General features: G+C 36.5%; 1 protein-coding gene across 1 annotated transcript; it reads left to right on the top strand.

Moving 5' to 3' along the window:
- Nucleotides 1-16,203: 16,203 nt before the first annotated feature.
- LOC132600778 (cysteine and histidine-rich domain-containing protein RAR1) lies at nucleotides 16,204-21,033 on the top strand. Its single transcript, XM_060314160.1, has 5 exons — nucleotides 16,204-17,966; nucleotides 18,060-18,142; nucleotides 19,646-19,803; nucleotides 20,391-20,629; nucleotides 20,718-21,033. Exons 1-5 carry the CDS (start codon nucleotides 17,841-17,843, stop codon nucleotides 20,811-20,813), a joined length of 702 nt encoding a protein of 233 aa, XP_060170143.1. The 5' UTR covers nucleotides 16,204-17,840; the 3' UTR covers nucleotides 20,814-21,033.
- The last annotated feature ends 2,191 nt before the right edge of the window (nucleotides 21,034-23,224 follow it).

Genomic DNA, 23,224 nt, shown 5'->3' with positions numbered 1-23,224 from the left:
GAGTACAGGTAACATAAGTTGGGTTATCGGGCAGGTTAAGCTCGGTCACTCGTCATGGCCCTAGGTTGGGTCGTGACAGTATGTGAGCAGATGGCCTCGGAAATTATTCAAAAAATCGAATCAAATTGTGAAACTTGGGTAAGTTTTCTGGTGTCTGGTGCCCGCTTTGGCGGCACCAGCACCGCGGCAGCCCTGCCGCTGGAGTGGTCCAAGGAATTTTTCCTTGACCGCTGGAGCGGCTCCGCTGGGACAGTCCTAGCGACGCTAAAGTTGGTGACGGGCAGTTTTGTGTAATTAATGAAGTATTAAAAGCCTTTAGACACTCATTTGTTTCCATTTCGAAGTTACAGCTTTGGGGAACTGTTCTTGGGGATATTTTGAGAATATTCTTGGAGGTAAAACGTGTTAATTCCTTTACTCTTCCTTTAATCCAAATCATCATAGGTTTCCCCTTTTCTTTAATAATCCCTTAGTAATGGAAGTTGGAAGAGGGTTTTGATGAACTTTTCCCTAGGCTTATTAATGATAAAATTGATGGTGTTTATGTTAGATTTTGATGAATCTAATCTTATTAATCATATATCTTCCATGTCTAGTGTTGAATTTCGGAATCAAAGAGTTAGGGTTTATACCCAAATTGGGGGTTCTACTTCAAATTCGAAATTGGGTAAATCTATGAGTTAATTTAGCAATTAATGATTAGGCTATGATCACCTAGTGCTTAATTTGATATTTTGCTTCCGAATTTCTCATTTTGCCCTTGCGGGCCCGTTTTCACAATTTCTAGGGTTAGAATTGACCTAAGCTGAATAGTAACAATATTAGTGTCATTCTTCATGATTTCTAATCTAGATTTTGTTTATGCTTAGACTACTTTGGTTCTGAGGCTCAGCGGAAAGGCAAGGCAAAAGAGTGAGTTGTTAATGTTGCGGTTTGGCCATCCAGGTAGGTTATGGATTACCCTTGGTGAGACTTCATATAGCGAAACACATATTTGGATTGTATTATCGGAGACAACATGTGAACCTTCGGGTATGAAGTTGGGTTAGATATTGCCTTAGGTTGGGCCCTATTGTGTGTTGGGACTAGCCACCCCGTTGTGTTATGTATTGATTGTTCTATTGTGCTTGACCTGATGCCATGAGTTGTAAATAGATATTGGATTCTGTTTATCGTCTTGATTACGATATTGTTGGCACACCCACTGTTGGTATTTGTGATTTGGATATATTATTAGCACACCCACTGTTGGTATTTGTGATTTGGATATATTATTAGCATACCCACTGTTGGTATTTGTGATCCGATATATTGTTGGCATACCTACTGTTCGTATTTGGGATCAGATATACTGTTGGCGTACCCATTATTGGTACTTGTCATATTGAGCATGATTATTGATGTTGATACATGTATTGCACGCACTCTCATTGTCATGATACACTGTTGAGATACTGATGATAATTGATAAAACTCTTTTACTTGAGTGACGTGAGATCGCCGATGTCCGATGATTAATTTCAGAATCGTTGATTATGGCCAATGTCCGATGTTAGTTCCGGAATCGTTAATTGAGTGAGTGTATGGACTCCGCGGGTCTCCCAGGGTGGTGCCGATGGGAACCCCCAGTGGGCAAAGATTCGGGACGGGTGGAACTTAGACTTCGCGAGTCACACTAGGTTATGCTATTGAGATGTCGATATTTCTGTCCGGAGTACATGTGTACAAAACATTTGCATGACATTGCATTGCATTCATACACTATTGCATTGCATTGCATTGCATTATTGATTGATTGTGAGATGTTTGGTGTTGTACTTGTGATGTTGGATTCAGACTCGATATATTCAAACTTGGCTCATTTGGGTTTAGATGCTTTATGTAGGCGATGACAGACACTTGGATTGATTATGTTTGGCTTATACTCGTTGATTTACCTGCTTATCTGCTTTATTATCTGGATTGTGTTAGCTATGCTTAGTCAGCCGATGATGCCTACCAGTACCGTTATTTTGTACTGACCTGCACTTTCTGCATTCTTTTATGAATGCAGAGTATCAGGTTGGATCCACTTCCATGACACATGTCTGATAGTCGCTTCAGCTTTATCTTTGAGTTTCCAGGGTGAGCACGGCCGTTCGTTGCCTTGAAGACTTTTTTATCTTTATGTCCTACACTATTCAGAGACATAGACACTTTATGTATTTATTATTCCAGACTTGCATTATCCTTTTTTTAAAGGCTCTTGTATTACTCAGACTAGACCCTGGGGATGTTATTATTATTCCGCACCATTCTACTACTTTTATATATATATATATATATATATATCTGTGTGTGTGTGTGTGTGTGTGTGTAACGTGAGACTTACGTAGTCATTCTATTTTGTTGCTTAATTTCATTATTTATGTATTCATTCATTGATGGGTTGAGGGTTCGCTTACCGAGGTGAGAAGGTAAGTGCCCGCACGACTTAGGCAAAATAGGTTGTAACAACCACATATTTCATAACACCATCCGTATGATGAACATCCCCTTTAAAGGAGAAAATTATATCATTTTGGGCATAATCAAAGTTATTATAGGCAAGAACTGTTTCTTGCTTTAACCTTTTCCCTTCAACAATCATCATCAACAAGATGGTCAATGACGACTTATACCAAAATGACGATTTCTCTTAAACCTCCCCTATAGGTGAGTTGTGGTATTTATCTAACCATACATGAGAATGTTTTTATCCATAACTTTTATCACATCTTGACACATCCACTTTCAAAAATTGGTGGACATTCACGACGTTTATCAAAAGTCACATTCTCTTCAAGGAATGGACTAATCATTTTACGTGCTTCATAAATTTCATTACAAGCTCATTTTCATGCCTTAACATTTATCTTGTTTATATGATCCACCTCAACATCATTTTGAAAGGTCAAGTACGTCTCCACTTTGTATTCCTTTCTTTTGATGGAGGATTTATAAAATCTATTAAATTAGGTGGCACGACAACCGCGTGTTCAAATAACCTTCGTACCACAATATTGATGACAAAAATTACCTTCACCTTTTGACGGACTATTTTAAGAACGGATAATGCTCTTCCTTTATGTTGCCATAATGATGACGAACACTATATTGTCCTTTACCACGCCCACGTTCATTTGTACTGCCTCAATCATTGTTTTGTCATCTTTCAGATTTATCATGTACTGCTACCACATTTTTCTCACGAAATGGAGCATATCAAGTGGTACGGGCTTCATGATTTTCATCAATAGCACATTATTTTGTCTCAATCATTATTATATCATCAAATGATGCATTGAGACTCAAACCAACGTCTTATCCATATAACGACGCCGTGTTATACAATAATGTAATGGGACTCGGACCCAACATCTTATCATCACGGTGTATCAGGACTCTAACCCGTGTCTTACCCTCTTAATGTGATGAGACTTGCATCCACCGTCTTACCCTCAACCAATGGCATAATAGGCCAAAGTGAAATCGGTCTTACCCTTGAGCCTTTTAATAACTTTGCCAATCTATCAAAATAGCCTTGTCAATCTGTCTGCTGTGTTTGAGTTTTATTTTTCAGTTTTATATTTCCATTGTTGAAGGAAGGTGGTTGCATATAAGTATCATCCTTCTCATCAGGAATAACGGACACAACCTTCTCATACTCTTAAGTTGTTTCCCTTATTAGTTCACTTATACAATGATCATTGAAATGAAATTGTGAACCAAAGAAAAATATATGAACGCATAAGACATAGCTAAAACAGAATAAACCAAAAGGATAGCTTATAATGTATGGATAGGAGATACAACACATAAAAGATATTTTAATTGAAAGTATTGAATATTAACATACCTCTCCATTCTGGTACTTTTCATCATCTTAATACTATAGCCATCCTTAAAACATCAATGTAACTTATGCAATCTCAATGCTTTATACTTCAGAATAATATCATCATACTATATGGTGAAGCATGAATTTGGTGTGACAAACAAACATATTTACGGTTATAAATTAATAGGCTTTATAGAAATACAAATTCCTTTTCAATATAAAGTTGTGTTATCACATGAAAGGAAATTAATTAGTATTTAAAGCAAGTCCATGATTGTTTTCTTCTCTATATTCATAGTGTTTTTCTGATGAGAGCTCTACCAATTTGCTAAGTGTACGTGGTAACTAGCTAGTTTATGTGCAAACAATAGATCAGGACAAAGAAAAACAGAGAGTTGATCATACCTCAGTGCAAAGCTTTCCTTAAATTTTTTATTTTTATTTTTTAACGAAGTTGAATATTTTCATGTTTTACTTAAGCTGGTAGAAGATATTGAAACTAGTACAAGTAGCCCTTTGAGCATTCTTGCCTTTAATCTTTGAGCCTCATGCTGATAGCGTGTTATAAAATGAAAATAGTATAATAACAATAAATTAGTAGCAAAACGGAGAGAGAAGGAGAGAGAGCGCATAAGAAGCAAGTGTATTAGTATTGCTTTTCTTTCTATTCTGAATTGTGTGTGTTCCCATCAATTATACATGGATAAATATAAAGCCTTAAAATGTAGTGACCGTTAAAGCTAGCTAATGATTGAAGCTAGCTAAGTTGGTGTGAATGAGAAATGGTGGTAAAAGAAAATGGAGGGAAAAATGAAGTTAAAGCAAAGTTTCTTTGAAAATGAGCTTTGTACCACATTGGTGGTAGAAATGGAGATTTATGTGCTTATATTATAAAGCACTTCTTCTAGATCTTAAAGGGTTGAGAAGAGGGACTCCCCTCGCGCCGTCGTCGTCGCTCGACTTCGGATTAAGTCAAATGATTCGATTGATAATCTTTTTAGACCAAATTTATTTAATTCATTTTTCCATTTCTGGTATTATTTTCCGCGAATAAGATATTGAGTAATGTTTTTATTATTTTCACGAAAAATTCCCAACGGCTATTTTCTTATTTTAATTTTCGGAAAAGGCAAGGACTTTCCAAACAGACACCTTTCTCTCCGAACAGACACCTTGCTTGTTCTGAACAAGCACTGTTTAGGCTATAAATACAGAGGCAATGCCTCATTTTTAACTACTGAAATTTTTCATACTCTGCATTCTTTTATGAAATAAAAAACCGAGTCTCTATGTGTGATTTGTTGCCTTATTTGAGTTTGACGAAGTCGTAGAAGTTTGAGGTACCGCTACATGTGCAACAGGTATATTCGTTTTATCCCGGGAGGATATAATCCATAACCTCGAGTACAGTGAGGGGATTAAATTCCTTAAGGACACACAGTAAATTCTGTGGTCTCGGATATTTCTTTGTTTCTGCATTTTTTTGAGTTTACGCAGTTTCTATTTTTCTGTTTTCTGTTTCTAACTTTCTGAACACAGAATACTAACAGTGACTTGCAGAGGCAAGCTTGCTACAGTAATAGTGGTGGCCCACATGATCATCCACTTAATCTATTCATAACATAATAAGTAGGCATTTGGCCATAGAAACTAAACACGTTTTCACTTTTTTTGGAATTTAGGAGTTGGGTTGTGTTTCGCCATAGTTTTTGCAAATAGTTTTTTTTTTGTTGTTGAAATGTACTTGTTTTGGTTGTGAAAAACAAGTTTTTTTTCAAATCCAAATACAACTTGTATTTGTCATTTTCATGGCCAAACACTAATTTTTGAAAAAAGTGAAAAACAAATCGGGAAAAAGTGAGTAATTCTTATGGATAAACGGGTCCTGGGTAGGCGCATTTGGCCATGAAAACCAGTTTTTTTTTCCACTTTATTTGGTCTTTTGGAGTTGGAGTTGAAGATGGAGTTGTGTTTGATTATAGGTTTTGACAAGAATATTTGGTTGTTTGAATGCATTGAAAGTGAAAACAAGTTTTTTGGTGAAAACTTTTTCCGGAAAAAAGTGAAAAAATTTCATGGCCAAACGGGCCCTTAATAATTTAATGAGATATGAGAATGAAGATCCAATTAAAAATATTATGTTAATGATATCACTTGCCCTCTTATAATTTGAATAAAAGAAAATGGTCTTTTCAGTCTCTTATGTTGTTGTTTTTTCCAGATCTCTTCTATGTAAAAAAATGAATATCCCATAGAAATGTCATAAACTAAAAGAGTTTGTAAGAGGCTACAAAACTATTTCTTCCTAAATAATTTAAGAGTTTATTACTCAGAAGGTCACCCAACTTTGCTTATATCACTTCAAAAGCTACCCAATTGAAATTTGACCAACAAAATCTAATGTGGCATTTTTTTTGGTAACTAACTTTTCTTATTAATCACCAAGTGCAATATTTACAAATCCATAGCATACTGACATAGTATAGCTATCTAAAATATGAGACTAAAAAAATCCAGCATTCCCTAGTTACAATCAAAACAGCAGCTGCTGTAACTTAGATCTAGTGCCCAGAGAGGCTCTAACATTACTCACATAGGCTATTTCTCTAGCTAACAAGTCCCATTGTTTTGACCTGTTTTCAAACGTTCTCTGGTTCCTTTCAAGCCATACTGCATGTACAAATTCTGTGTATACCAGCTTCAATATCTGAGCAGTCTATGATTTACCTTTTGTATTTGCTACAATCCAGTTTTCCTGTTGTCCCCATGACTGAACTTGGAAATCAGGTCTGTTTAACCATATCAGCAATTTTTGCCATAAAGTCTGAGTGTAGGAGCATTGCACAAACAGGTGATCTCTAGATTCAAATTGTCCTTGACACAGTTTGCAACTTTGATCAACATCGATACCCCAAGCAGTTAGTCTATCAGTTGTCATTAGTCTGTTTTGCTTTTGGAATAAATTTGGCTTTAGGTCTTGCTTCATTAGCAAACATCAGGCACTTCCAAGAGATTTTGTCCCTTTCTCCAAGCAGATGTAGGTATATTACTTTTATAGTAATTGGTTTCTGATTTCCAAAGCTCTGGTTTTGTTCCAAGATGCCTCTAGTTCCCATGATCTGCTTCACCATCCAGGATGTCTGATTCGAACTTGGGATAGTGAAGAACTGTTGGTTCTTGATATAGTAACTATGGATCCATCTGATCCATAGTTTGTCAGATTTATGGGCCAAATCCAGCAGATTCTAGCAATTGCAGCTTGGTTCCAGATCTGGATGTTAATCAAGTTAAAGCCACCAGCTGATTTAGGTAAACACATGTTATCCCATGCCACAAGTGCCCTTTTAGTAATTGTATTTGTGCCTGACCAAATATAACTCCTACGGTAGCCTTCGATTGCCTTCAACACAGCTACAGGTATGACAAACAACTGAGCCCAATAAGATTGAATTCCAAATAGTACAGATTGCACCAGTTGTATCCTTCCGGCATAAGAGAGTTTCTTAGCAGTCCAGGAGGAAATCCTTGCTACTATTTTCTCTATTAGTGGGGACCATTGGAGGATAGTTAACTTTTTGGTGGACAAGGGTATCCCCAGATATTTGAAAGGCAATGTGCCTAATCTAAAACCAAATTGCTAGAGAAGAGCAGACTGAATAGTATCACTTATACCCCCAAAGTAGAAAGAACTTTTACCAATGTTTGCTTGCAGCCCAGATGCTTGAGAGAACTGTTGGAAACATTGGTATAAGGCAGCAACAGATGTTTGATCACCTCTCGCAAACAATAATAGATCATCAGCGAAGCATAGATTGGTGATACCAAGTCTAGCACACTTAGGATGAAATTTAAATTCTTTATTCTCCTTGAGAGTGTGTAAGCATCTGCTTAGGTATTCCATGGCAATGGCAAATAAATAAGGGGAGATGGGATCCCCTTGTCTGAGCCTCTTTGCCGCATCAAATGCCTCAGTGGGTTCACCGTTGATCAAAATTGAATAATGGACAGTGCGTACACACTCCATAATCCAATGTATGAATTTAGTAGGAAAACATAATGCTTCAAGTACTTGTTCCAGGAATATCCATTCTATCGAGTCATAGGCCTTTTGTAAATCAATCTTTATCATGCACCTAGGTGATATATGTTTCCTGGAGTATGCTCTGACTAATTCATTAGCAAGGATTATGTTATCTGCTATTTTCCTCCCTGGGATAAATCCAAACTGAGACTCACAAATGATAGAAGCAATAACCTGTTGGATCCTAGCTGATAATACCTTGGCGATGATTTTGTATAGGACTGAGCAGCAAACAATTGGTCTATATTCTTTGATATTAAGTGGTGCAGCAGTCTTGGGGATTAGCGTGATAACAGTACAATTGATGGGCCTATAAATTTGACCAGTGTGAAAAAATGCTTTAACAGCAGCAATGATATCTGATCTGATAGCTGGCCAAGCTTTTTTTTTATATAGAAATAAGCATTGTAGCCATCTACTCCAGGTGCCTTATCATCTCCAATGGACTTTAATGCTTCATCTATTTCTACCTCACTAACCTCTTTACATGCATGAGTTAAAACTGGTCCCTTCCTCATAATTACCTTATTCACTGCAGGCAACGATTGAGCAGCAGATCCCATAAGCCCTTTGTAAAATTTTGTCACCTCTTCTTGTATGTCTTGTGATTCTGTCAATTTTATACCAGTAAGGGAAGTGAGTTCCACCAGTTGTTTTCTATTAGTTCTGTCTTTGATCACAGCTGAAAAATATTTGTTGTTTGCATCACCCAATTTAATCCACCGTGCCCTTGACTTCTGCCTCAATATACTCTCTTCAACAAGATTCCATTTTTCTATGGCCATCAGATATTGCTTTTCTTTCAGGAGAAAAGTATCAGAACATTGGTGACTGATTTGTTCCTGAATTTGGGTGAGTTCCTTTCTGGCCTGGGAAATTTTTGCAGTAATGCCTTGAAATTCTTCTTTGTTTAGTTTCCTAAAGTCACCTTTCAAACCTTTGAGCTTGTGCCATATATTAGCCATCAGACCCTTAGATGTATGTTTGTTCCAACCATGTTCTAAAATACTATGGAATTGTGAATGATCAGAACAAACATTAAAAAATCTAAAGGGGATTTTACCAGATTTTTGAGCCCCTTCAACATGAAGTACCATAGGTGCATGATCAGATACATTAGGTAATTCATAGTTGGTAACGACATGATCCCAGTGCATCATCCATTCTGCATTGCCAAATATTCTGTCTATCCGACTGCATATTCTGTCTTTTCCCAACTGCTTATTGGACCAAGTATAATAAGCACCTCTCCATGGTAGTTCGTTCAACTGCAGATTCTGGATGCATTCCGAGAAATCTTTTAGTTCTGCTGCTGTAATAGGTGCACCAAACATCCTGTCATTCGGGTACAAAACTGCATTAAAATCTCCTCCGATGAGCCAAAGTTGGTTAATTCTTTGCCCAATTTATTCTAGTTTGCTCCACAACTGCTTTCTGTTTTCTATTGAATTAAAACCATATATCACAGTGATCAGCCAAGAGAGAATGCTTCCAGGTCTAGTCACTTGACAATGGATAAGTTGAGCTGTAGAACATATATGCATGATGTGGTAATAATTTGGATCCCAGGCAACCCATATTCGGCCATTGACTGCTTCCTGATAATTACACATTATATCCCAACCTGGAAAAACATTTTTTGTGATTTTTTGTTGCTTATGTGCTTTAACTATTGTTTCCACTAGGCAAGCAAGCTTGATGTGATTAGTTTTGAGATATTGCTTTAACTCCTTTTGCTTGTGCCATTTATTAATCCCTCTCACGTTCCATGTAAGCCAGCTCATCTACCTAGGACTATGACCTCCCCTGCTATGAGGGAGTTGTTGTTGTACTCTATCTCCACTTTGATCACCACCTTTCCCTTTATGAGCTGATCCAGATTGCAAAATAGGAAAATTTTCTAGCCTCAGTTCTGGTAGTTGCTCCTTCTCTTGTTGTTTAGTCTGACTACCATGTATAGCTACATTTTGGGGTGCAGTTATATTAGGAATATGTGTTGGAGGGGTTACCACAACTTCCTCCACATGCTCCAGGCATTCTAGGTTTGTACCAGGAATCTGTTTACCAATATCTACAGGTCCGCTCACTTGTTTTGGGTCAGTCCCTCGTTCAATTGGTGCAGCTGGTCCCTGGTTTTGTTGTTTTAGGAGTGCCTGGGCAGGGTTCTCTGGAAGTAACCCTTTAAACTTCCAATATTGCTCCATCTTCTTGGGGTCTTGTCTTCTTTTGTTGTGCTCTTTAGGTATTTTTGGTGGCTGGGGAGGCTTTCTATTTTGTGGAGGACAAACATGCCCAACCACTGAGCAAGTTTGGCAGAATTGTGGCCTCCAATCTAAGCCATGGTTTGAACAAATTCTGTCCCATTAGGATCTTGTATTCTAATTTCATCTAGTAATGACTTAGTAATGTTTACCTCAATTAACATCCTTGAAAAATAAATACGAGTTTGATTTGCTGTGCATTCGTCAGCATAAACAGGGATACCAATCACACTTGCAATTCTACACAAGGATTCTGTACTCCAGCAAGACATGGGCAATTTTGGGAACTTTATCCATAAAGGGATCTCAGTTGGGAATTCTTTGCTAAAGTCAAAATTGAGTGTCCATGGCTTCAGTATTATAGGCTTGATATTGAGTGTATACGGTCCAGAGTAGATTACCTCATTCATATCTTCAATCGACTGGAATCTGACCACATAATACCCCTCTTCATGATAAAACAGTCCAGGTTCAGCAGCCATAGCCCAAAATTGTCCAATATATCTCTTCATAGCATTATAACCTGGTGGCTCTCCAATGAAGTATGCAATTAGAGAGCATTGCCACTTCATTATTTCTTTATCAACCTCTTCTTTCACCAATTTTACCACAGGTTGCCCGTTAATTATTTCAGGGGGTATGTATTTTAGTGTCAGCCCATGGGTTGCAGCTCTATTGTGTGCAAATAGGGTTGTCCAAGGTACTGCCTGAGAATTTGAGACCGGAGCAGCCCTATTGGTTTGATTAGTGTTGACTGGTATAACCCTAGATGGGTTAGTGCTCGTCGACCCCATATAATTTGGGCTTTTCAATAGTTGGGGCTAGCTCCCAATTGAGGTGAAGAATCAATTGATTTAAGTCGGGTATTTACCATGGTTTCCAATGAAGCTGATATGCCCTCCATTTCTCCTTGCTGAGCCTTACCCTTATCACCCATTTCTGCAATTTGCTCAGCTAGTGGGATGAAGCTCACATCCTTCTTCTTCACGGCCCCACTTTGTCCCGAAGTAGTACTTGTAGTTGCGTTACCACCAGTGTTAGCCGGTGGGGTTTGCTTCAGTCTGGGTGTGTCTCCACCATGAGTTCTTGTACTTACGGAGCTTCCAAAGGTGGCGATGGGTTTTTTTTACGTCCCCGACCACGGTTTCGTCCTTTTCCTCGCCCCCTCGCTATGGCAACCACCAGCGGCATACGTTTAATTAACGTGCGCCGAGAGCCTAGAGAGAGGAGAGAGAAAAAACTTTGTTACCGTCTTTGGAAACTGAAGTTTACTTTTAAATGAGCATTTGATTAAGTCAACGTGAACTCTTTTTTTTTCTTAGTCCATGTAACATTAAATCATTAATAAATCAAAACTTAACATAAATACCGACCCGACCCTAACCCATAACTCAATTAATCCTATTCACTCTCAATTAAAAATATCACTCTCTGAAAAAAATACTCGGCCCCTCATTTTATAAAATCATTATTAACTGTCTCGACAGTCGGAAACAATTAAACAAAATTAGACTACAGTCGAAACTTATACCATACTACATCGGCTACCTCATATAAAATTACACCTTACTCCTATAGCTGTTAAAACAGATTGGCCCAGCCTATCCCGACTAACCCATGCGAGCTTTAAAATTTGACGGGTCAGACCGGGCTGGCCCATCAAAATGATGGGCCTTAAAATAACCAGTCCAACCCATTACCATGTGGACTATGGGCCTGGCCTGGCCGGGCCACCCTTTAAAAAAATATTTTTTTCATAATATTTTAATTTAAATTCTAGTTTTAAAAACAGATTGGCCCAGCCTATCCCGACTAACCCATGCGAGCTTTAAAATTTGACGGGTCAGACCGGGCTGGCCCATCAAAATGATGGGCCTTAAAATAGCCAATCCAACCCATTACCATGTGGACTATGGGCCTGGCCTGGCCGGGCCACCCTTTAAAAAAAATATTTTTTTCATAATATTTTAATTTAAATTCTAGTTTTAAAAAGCTAACATAAATATTTACAAGGTAATATTACTTGGTGTTACTACTTGCTAATCAAGTCTCAAATCTACAAACAAATAATCCTAATAATACTTACTATTAAGCTTGGTTTCAAGTAAAGATTTGGTTGGGCTTCAATATGAAATCTCTACTATTGTATGTAAATATCTTGGGTACAACCGTACAACAAAATGTGTGTTGGATATTAATAACTTTTGACATTGTTAACATATTAATAATTGGTATAACTCAAACCAAATAGAGATATTAATAAGCAAACTATAATAATACACCTAGCTAAAATGAACTCCTCAAAAAAAAAAAAATCATGGCACGACACTTATGACGTATCCAACATCAACACATCATCTTCATCAAGCACATTTGAATTTGCTTGCAACGGGGTTGTCATTGTAATATAAATATATTATGGTTTAAGTAGACTTTGAGTTTGGACTCCTCATATTATTTTACTACTCTACTTTTTTTATTTTTTAAATAAATTCTTCTATTTGGCTCACAACCCGGTCTAGCCAAGGCCCGCTCAAGCCTGACGGGCCAACAGGCTTACTAGGGCCAGGCTAAAAAGCCTCATTTTTAAATGGACAAATTTTTTAGCCCAACTATCAATCAAGGGTTGGGTTAGGGCCACCCAATGGACCTAGCCCACAGTAACAACTCTATTTACTCTTCAACTTTATGGGGTAGAGAGGTTATTTTAGATAGATCATCCGCTCAAATGTTTACAATCTATTAGACGTTTCTTTAAGCGGATTGCCCTTCAAACGCATTGTTCTTTAATTTTGCCCCTCAAATTGCTGGTCTTTAATTTTTGTCGTTCACCTAAAAAACGCTGAAAATAATTCGAGGTTTTGGGTTCGAATCTCGACTCAATCGAAAAAAAAAAAACAATTTTACAAGGTAAGATTTAGCGAAAGTTAGGCCTTATATTGTGTTGTTGTTCCAAGTTAGGTCGTATAAAACATAACTTCTGTAGTTCTAAGTTATGCCTAAGAAAAAAGTTATGTCGGATAAGGTGTAAAGTTATGCCTTCCCTTAACGCATAACTTCTATATAGAAATTATGCTTAAGGCATAATTGGCCTTAACGTATGAACCTATTGCCAGATATTGTGATGCTGCAAGTCTAATTTGCTACGAAATTCTACCTTATGAATTATTATTTTTATGTTCTGTTGGAGTTCAAACCTAGAATCTCAGAAATATTTTTAGTCACTTAAAATGCTGAAGAGTAAAAATTAAACAAAAGCAATTTGAGGGACAAAAATTAAAGACCAACCCCCAAAATAGGGCATTTGTGCGAATTGCCCTCTCTTAAAAGGAAAAAAGCAAGTGGGCCAATATGCACTGCAAGGTAGTGTTCCTGCGTTGGGAGACGCGGATTTCAAAAGTAATAAATAGGGGGGAAAAATAAAATAATAAAGACTTAGGAGAAGACTTCTCTATTGCACCCTCGTCTCAAAATATTTATCAATTTAGTTAGAGCCTGTTTGGATGAGCTTAAAAAAAAAGCAGCTTATAAGATAAGCTAAGCCAAACGGATTCAATTATTTTTTTGGGCTTAATTTAAGCACAAAATGACTTTAAGTTAGCTGATCAAACACTTAAAAAGGCTAAAAACAGCTTATAAGCTATTTTCAACAATTTATAAGCCAATCCAAACAGGCTCTTAATCAAAATAAAATTAATACTTTTTTTAATTTTATCTTTGTATTAATTTACAATATTTAAGAAATTTTCATCATTAATAAAGTAAATACTTATTAAGGAGAAATTATATGATAAAATATATTAAGGGTAAAATAATCAAAATATTATATTTATAAATGTTTTTTTAATAAATTTATAAATAAAAAAGTCATAAATATTTTGAGACGGGTGTTTGAAGATCCTTTTACAAATAATAAGCTTTTATATACTGTGAGAGTAAGAGTAAAATTAATTTGTGCGTAGTTTCTAGAGAATCAAGAAGAAGAAGCAATGGAGAGACTTCGATGTCAAAGAATAGGTTGCAACGCCACTTTTACGGAAGATGATAACGGGTAAAGTTATGTCTTACCTTAACGCATAACTTCTATATAAAAATTATGCTTAAGGCATAATTGACCTTAACGCATGAATCTATTGCCAGATATTGTGACACTACAAGTCTAATTTGCTACGAAATTCTACCTTATGAATTATTATTTTTATATTCTGTTGGAGTTCAAACCTAGAATCTCACGAATATTTTTAGTCACTTAAAATACTGAAGAGTAAAAATTAAACAAAAGCAATTTGAAGGACAAAAATTAAAGACCATGCCCCAAAATGGGGCATTTGCGCGAATTGCCCTCTCTTAAAAGGCAAAAAGCAGATGGGCCAATATGCACAGCAAGGTAGCGTTGCTGCGTTGGGAGACGCGGATTCCAAAAGTAATAAATAGGGGAAAAAATAAAATAAAAAAGACTTAGGAGAAGACTAGTCTATTTCTCCCTCCGTCTCAAAATATTTATTCGTCTTATTAAAATATTTATTTTAAAATATTTATCTTTTTAGTTAAGTAAGATAAAATTAAATAAATTTTTCCTATTTTACCTAGAGTAAAAATTTATTGAGAAGATATTATGTAATGAAATATATTAAGGATAAAATAGTTAAAATACTATTTTTATAAATAATTCTTTAATGAGCGTGTAAATGAAAAATGCTACTCACTCTGTTTTAATTTATGTGAATCTATTTCCTTTTTAATTCGAGTCAAAATGAATAACTTTTTTCCTAATTTGAAAACAAATTCACTCTATGAAATAATTTACAGCCACATAAATATTCAAGACTTATTTTGAACCACAAGTTTCAAAAATTAAATTCTTTCTTAAACATCATGTCAGTCAAATGAGTTCACATACATTGAAACGGAGTATAAGTAGCTGTTTGGCCATAAAAATTATTCACTTTTTTTTAAAAAAAATTCACTTTTTTACTTTTGAACGTTTGGCCATAAATATTCGGAATACAACTGAAGTTGTATTCCGAATATTCGAAATACCAAAAACAAGAAAAATTTATTTTTCAAAATTTTTTCACTTTTTTATAATTACATTTCATCAAAATTATGGCCAAACGTAACTGCATCTTCAAAAATTTCAAAAAAAAGTGATTTTTTTTTTTATTTTTATGCCAATCGGCACCTAAATATTTTGATACGGGGGAGTATTTCAAGATCCTTTTGCAAATAATAAGCTTTTATATACTGTGAGAGTAAGAGTAAAATTAATTTGTGCGTAGTTTCTAGAGAATCAAGAAGAAGAAGAAGCAATGGAGAGACTTCGATGTCAAAGAATAGGCTGCAACGCCACTTTTACGGAAGATGATAATCCTGATGGCTCCTGCACTTATCACGAATCCGTTTGTCTCCTCTTTTAATCTTTCTTGATTCAATTCCTTTTTTTTTTCTTTTTTTTTAATTTGATGCATTGTATTCACTTTAGTGTTAATTTCTTCAAATTTCATTGTGAAAATCCCTTTTTGGGATGTGGGGTTTTTTTCTTTCTTGATTTTATGTTAGCTTAACCGACATAGTTATAGAATTTGAGCTGGAATAGGTTCATCTGCTTATATAGTAGTAATTCACCTGGCAATGGAAGTTTTTAGTAGATTATTGAACTATTTATGCCCCCCATTTAATCTCTCTGATTCAATTACTACTTTTTGGTTGATTCACTTCCCCTTTTTGAGCGCCGCTAAACTACCACACCAATTTGGCCACACCTATGAAAAGACCATCATAACTTTTACATGTATAATTTTTGAATTAAGATGAACTTTAGGAGGGAAGGATAGGAATGACTTTAATTAGGTATAAATTATTAAATTTGTCTTAGATACCCGTAACAAATTTACTGTGCTTCCCTCATTTGGGCCATTGTGGCCAACATCAGTATGGCAGAAAGACCTTCCCCCCCCCCCTCTTTTTTTTTATTTTTTATGACATGGGAACCCGCAACCGCTATCCTTCGGATAAACACGGGGTAAACTTTACCCAGCTCCTGTGTAATAGCCTGCAAACACACAAGAGAGATAACCCGCACGGGGCTTGAGCTCGACCCAAAAGGCTAATTCCCTGTTGTCGTAGGCAGGAGGTTTCGAACCTTAGACCTCCATTATGAAAGTCCCATGCTCAACCAACTGATCCACCCTTGTTGATTCATGTATTACTTAAGTGATAATCTCTTCAAACTTCGTTGTGGAAATCCCTTGTTTGGTTGCTGGTTAGGAACTAAGTTATTCAAGTATTAAATCATGCATAAGTAATACTGGCATGTTTGGTAGCATTCTTTTGCTATGTATAAAATTCAACACATCTAACCCTGAATAACTAAGTCCTGTATAAAATAATACATAGATTCCTTCATAACTAATCTACTAATACCTGCATAATTCTAACCAGCAACCAACTGTTCACTTCAGTGTTAATCTCTTCAAACTTCTGTGAAGATCCCTTTAGGATGTAGGTTTTTTTGCTTTTATCATTCTTGTTGTGCTGTTTGCTTAAACGACATAGGTATAGTTTTTAAACTGGAATAGGTTCATGTATTCAGTATTCATTTCAGTGTTACTGTTAATCTCTTCAAAGTTCATTGTAAAATCCCTTTTGGGATGTGGGGTTTTTCTTTTTTCCCGTTTCTTGCTGTTCTGTTAACTTAAACGACATAGCCATAGAATTTGAGCTGGAACAAGTCCATGTATTCAGTATTAACTTCAGTGTTAATCTCCTCAAACTTCATTGTAAAAATCCCTTTAGGGATGTGGGGTTTTTCTTTATCCCCGTCTTTGCTGTTCTGTTAGGTTAAACGACATAGCTGTAGAATTTGAGCTGGAATAGGTTCACAACATCTGGCAAAGAGGCAGTTCACATATAGTAATTTACTTGGCATGGAAATCTTTAGTATTCAGTTCCTTTCTTGTTGGTTCATGTATTGACTTTCAGTGTCTTATCTATTCAAACTTATTGTGAAAATCCCTTTTGGAATGTGGGACTTTTTTTTACTTTTCCCTTCCCTTCCTTGCTGTTTTGTTAGCTTAAACGACATAGGTGTAGAATTTGAGCTGGAATAGGTTCATGTTTGTGTAGAAGTTGATTGTTAAATTCATTCTAGCACCAATGATATCTGGCGAAAAGACAATTATGATATAGCAATTCACTTGGCAATGGAAGTCTTTAGTACTCTCTCCATTCTTTTTACTTGTGTAGTATACTAATAATAGATCTTCCTCTTTACTTGTCTGCTTTAGCTAACCGAAGGAGAATTAATTATGTTTTTCTAATTTTACTTATTATTACGTAACCATTTCCCAAACTAATTGGAGTACTAGGAGGCAAAGTTAGATTTCTAAAGTACCATTAATAAGGAAAATTTAGTAAACTGAACACTTAATTAATGCAAATGCCCTGTTTATATTGTCAAGAATCAGCAAAAGGTCATTTTGCTTACAGATAAAAAAAGACAATCAACACAATGTCTGGTGAAATTACTGCAAATACATGTAAGAATATGATTGTCACTTGGAATATAGAGATTATAGGAGGAATCTACCATGAAAAAATATAAATGTCATCTCAAGTGTTAGATTAATGTTGCATTTCCATGGACTTGAACACTTTCGCTCATGAATTATACTTGCCTTCTAAGCATCTGTTGACAAGTTTGTGTTTCTTTTGCACGGACCGCACTGGACATGAATGCGCTTATTGGCTCCTTTGGCATCAGGGTGTAAGTGAAATAAATTGTCTGATTTCTTATCTTGAATTGCAGATACCATAGCTTCTAGAACATCCAGCTAATCATCAAAGTTCATATTTGCAGCCTTTATTTCATGATGGAATGAAACAGTGGAGTTGTTGCAAGAAAAAGAGTCATGATTTCAGTTTATTTCTCGAAATTCCTGGGTGGGTACTTATACTTTTCCTTATTTTACTGGAAACTTTCGTGCCAGATAGCTGTGCCATTTCTGTTTGCGAGAATCTGTTGAAACTGGTAAAGTCCCCTTTATATAAGCAAAGCTGTAGACCCCGGCATTGGTTTAATTAGTTAAGGCAAAAATTCATTACATTGTATTTACCATCCATGCATGTTATAACCTTCTTTTGATATGGCTATAGGTGACAATTAATCTTCCTTATTAGGCGGTATATTATCATCTTTTCGACCAGTTATCATCTGTTGCATGTATCATCTATTGCATATTATAAACAATTTTATCCAACTGAGGTGATACTAGGTGAAATATTCCTACTTAAACCTTGTGGGCTAACTCGGTGTCTATGCGGGTGGGAGGTAACAAACTGGAGTCTTGGGGCGTGTTAGAAAAAGCATCTCTTCTTTGAAAGTGGACACAATATTTGGAGAATTCAATATAGAATGTGGGCAGAGAAGTACTTTTAGGAGTTGAGTTTGTAAGATGACTTGGTCAACCCTCAGGGGTTGGCCTGGTGGTAATTGGCTTGAGCCTTGGGGTGCTCCCTTTCAAGGTCTCAAGTTCGAAACCCACTGGGTGCAAACAATTTCTGAGGGCCATCGGACTGGGGTAAAACCCTGAATTACCCGTGGTGCACTTGCGGGAAACTCCTTGCCGAGGGCCTGTGCACCCCCGGGATTAGTCGGGGCTCAAAGAGACCCGGACACCCGGTGCTTAATCAAAAAAAAAAAAAAAAAGATGACTTGGTCAAAAAGGCTCTCCTATATAGTAATATGGTAGTTTACTGCTAGAACTCATTGTTCCTTAACGGTAGCCCAGCTGGAAGCTTTTCAGACACTTCTACTTGAAGATTAGTTGTCAATTTTTTTATCAACTCTTGCATCTCTTTGTTGCTTTTCGAGATTCGGGGGAAGTTATCGTGGAATTTGCTGGGAGCTTTTGCCCTGCATTAACAATTTGAACAGTTTAAGGAGGTATTTTGCGGGGTCATTTATTAATCCCGTGCAAACCCTCTTCTTCTCCTTTTCTTTTCCTAATTAATGTTGCCTCCACTATCCTTAAGCGATCAAGAAAAAACTCATTTCTGTTTCTGTCACAGATTAGTGGTTTCTTATATCCCCTTCTTTTTCTTCCAAACAATGTGAGAAAAGCATGCTTTTTATTTTGGATAGGTAATGAGTGAACAACATACTTCTTGCTAGGGAAGCTATTTACTACCTTACCAACCCTCCTCTTCTTATCTCTAGTTTAAGAAGAATATGAAACACTTTCATAATTTGCTTGGTTGCAGCCCTTCCCTGGACCCTACATGAACGAAGGATGCTTCGTGCACCGGGCCCCCTTTTCTTCGTCATAATTTTCTTGATTTGTTTGACTGAGATGAAATGGAACCTTCCCCGAGATTACTAATGTCGAGCTAAAACATGTAAATTCTTCAGTATCTATCAGTTACATCAAAGTTCATTTTGTGCAGTTGTAAGACAGGAAAGCACACGACAGAAAAACCAGTCATAGCAGTAAAGCCATCTGCTACCCGAAATACAGCAGTTCCTGCTCCAACTCCTATGACCAATGCATCACCGAAAGAAGCTTGTCCTAGATGCCGCCAGGGATTCTTTTGCTCTGATCACGGTAGTCATCCATCTTCTTACTTCATCTAACGTTATACTTTGGAAGACTAGGACAATTCTAGTTGAGTTTAGCAAGTGAAAAATGGAAGGGTAGGCTGCCTAGTAGGCTATGTTGCTCGGACTCGGGTGCGGGTATCCGATGTATCCTAGTGCGGATAAAGGATGTTGGGATATGAACAATAAATGTATATTATGAAATATACAATATATATTTTGATTTATTGAAGTTATTGAACTAAAACTAATAAATTTTAATTCTTTATAAATGCCTAATATTTAATTCATAAGATATCTCGTGCAATAGCAAAGCATAAACCAAATACCCAATCAATCTATACCTCTCTATCATAGATGTAGTCAAAGCACCCAAGGTAAGTGACCAGATCTGGTGCGGATCTCATACCCACACCCATGTCGTGTCGATACGGGTGCGGCAGGGATTTTGAAGAGTCCGAGCAACATAGCTAGTAGGTTAAGGAGGAAAGAGTGTTTTCATTCTCAAGCTGCGTTTTGCTCTATTCCCATTATAGGGACTCTCTTTTGCTATTAGCCCGTATTCTGATAAGTATTCTTGCTATTGCATTTAAGGTTCACAACTCAAAGAAGCAATTCCAAAAGCATCAAATACAGTAACATCTGTACCTGCTGAGAGCAATACAGATGTAAAGCAAGTCCATCCGGCTCCAGTGAAGAAGAAAGTTGGTATAAACGAGCCCCAAATCTGTAAAAACAAGGGCTGTGGTAAGACATTTACAGAAAAGGAAAATCATGACACTGCTTGTAGTTACCATCCTGGACCTGCAATCTTCCATGACCGGATGAGAGGAGTAAGTTGATATCTACCTACTTGCTTTTAGTGGTTTATATTCAAAGAACGATCTGAGGATCTTATGTTTTTATCCTTTGAATTTGCAGTGGAAATGCTGTGATATTCATGTCAAAGAATTTGACGAGTTCATGAGCATAGTGCCATGCACCAAAGGATGGCACAACGCCGACCCAGTGTCCTAATAGGCTCATACACGAGCCCTGGCCTGTTTGTTCCATCATTTATCGATCAACCGATGTTGCTACTGTGGACATTGATATAATTTTTCTTTCAGTGCCTATGCCACTAGTTCTTTGTGTCTGTAAGGTGCCAAAGGACAATTGAGATGGACAATCTATAATGTCAAATTTTGAAAAACTGTTTGGTGAAATATCTTGTAACGTGCTTTAGGTCTTTGTCATACACGATTGGTGTCATTTTTCTTCTGCGTTTTTGTCTGTTGCTCAGACCATAAAAAAAAGTCACGGGTGCATGTTGGATCCTTTAAAATTAGTGTATTTTTGGAGGGCTCCGCATGGGTGAGATAACATTTATGGAGAGTCCGAAACATAAGGATCTGTGAGATACGGACCTTATAACCAGAAACTAGAACAACTTACCTGCTCCTAAGGATTGCAGGTGTATCTTATTGGCTATGTTTTAAAAATGTAATATCATAGTTAACTAAACGGGACATTCTTTTCCATTGACCTTTCACGTATAAACCTTTTTATTTCGACATTTTCTCACGTTTTATTTTTAAGTATTGAAAATTATGGTCACATCTCATTGAAGTTTTGATAAATTAAGTTGTTGAAGTTAAAGTCAGAGATGGATTCAGGTCGTTCCAGTCACTGACCAAGTTGGCTATGGCTTGGGTGTAACTCTGCTCGTTTTTGGGCAAGTACACAGACAGCCGATTGGAGGGCCGTTATTTAACACATAGCGGAAGTTGATAAACTTTTTTAAGTTTAATTGCTTCAGGATCAAATTCAAACTTACGAGATTGAAACTAAAAAAATCCGTGTTTGAAGTTGCGCACTTCATAACGCTTGTGCAAACATATTTTAATATGTTTGAAGTTGGCATAGCTCAGTAGAAAACATAAAACATATCTCAAAAGTGATTTGTTTCTCATTCTTTTCAGAGTACTGAAAAGTCCAACAAATTTGGGAGAATCACATCTGATAGAATCTGGCATAATTCGCATTGTGGGTACTAGTACATCGATTTTAATTTCTTGAGCAGTTGAAGAAGATATTTTTTCACAATTGGTAGTGTGTGATAACAGTCGTCTTTGGAGATCCAATTCAAGGAAGTTGTTGACTCTAATGGTAGGAAACTACAATACTTATATTGACCTATTAAAAGAAAAAAAATATAGACTATAGTAATATTTAGCTGCGGAGTAGGAGAGAAGAAAAAGCAGTGGTAGCAGAAGAGCATCAAAGCTTTTATCTGAAGTTTGCCAACACTAGTTACAAGTTAAATACTTGCGATATTTGGATGTAACTTTAAATAACGCAAGTAAAGTAGACTAGAAGATACAATATTATGCTCATTTTAGAAAGAAGTGACCCGACTCCTTACGATTGGATCAAACTAAACTCGGTTGGGCTCTGATTGTATCAAATTTGCAGTAATGTCCTTATTTTGGGGTGGTCTTTAATTTTTGTCCATTAAAATGAAAGTATTTAACTTTTCCCTTTCGCCTAAAATCTCAGGGTTCCGGATTCGAACTCCTATTCAGGTGAAAATTTTAAAAAAAAATCGCCAGGAAGAGGTTGCCTACAAACTCTGCCCCGTTCAGGCGAAAATCAGGGAGAGTTTGCTAAGGCATAGTTTGCAGGAAACTTTTGGTCTGTCTTCCAGATACACATGCATATTGCTTCTCTACTTCTTTATGCGATGTAATTAAATTTTTATTAGACAAGCCTACTAAAATGTTTGTACGATACAACTACAAGCAATCCCGGAAGAACACCACTTGCAATTTCTTTGGGCTCCATGGGTTATAGCCAAGGAAGCATTTTGAAAGTTTATGCACAGATTATCCTTCAAACGCATTGGTCTTTAATTTTTATCCTTCGTATTTGTGATTTTTAATTTTCATCTCTGGTACTCATTTAATAAAAATATTCAGACCTGCTTCGCTCGACGTAATTTCTGTCACATTTTTATCTTTGGAAATTGGACTTTTGTCCCGCTCGGCATAAATTATGTAGGAATTAAGTTATGCGGCATAAATTGTGTAGTATTTTTCATATTATGTTGAGTGTTGAAAGTTTTGTCTTGTCCGACATAACTTGTGTGGATGTTACGATACATATGCCGAAGCTAAACGTAAACTTAGCCGAGTGAAATCAAAGTTATGCCATGCCAAAAATCTAAAGGACCAAAATTAAATACCACAAATTTGAGAGTCAAAATTAAAGACCACCCCAAAATAGGGACATTTGTGCAAATGGAAGTAATTGCACGGTTTGGCCTTCAAACGGGCTGGTCTTTAATTTTTACCCTTCAAAATTGAACTTATGCTTAGAGGGATATACGTTATTTAAGGGCACTAACATAATTTATGCATATAATAATGCATAACTTAGTTCGATTTTGA

Source organism: Lycium barbarum, chromosome 6 (assembly GCF_019175385.1).
Source record: "Lycium barbarum isolate Lr01 chromosome 6, ASM1917538v2, whole genome shotgun sequence".
Taxonomy (NCBI): Eukaryota; Viridiplantae; Streptophyta; class Magnoliopsida; order Solanales; family Solanaceae; genus Lycium; species Lycium barbarum.
The sequence above is the reverse complement of the archived record's forward strand: the minus strand, read 5'-3'. Positions and strand labels throughout refer to the sequence as shown.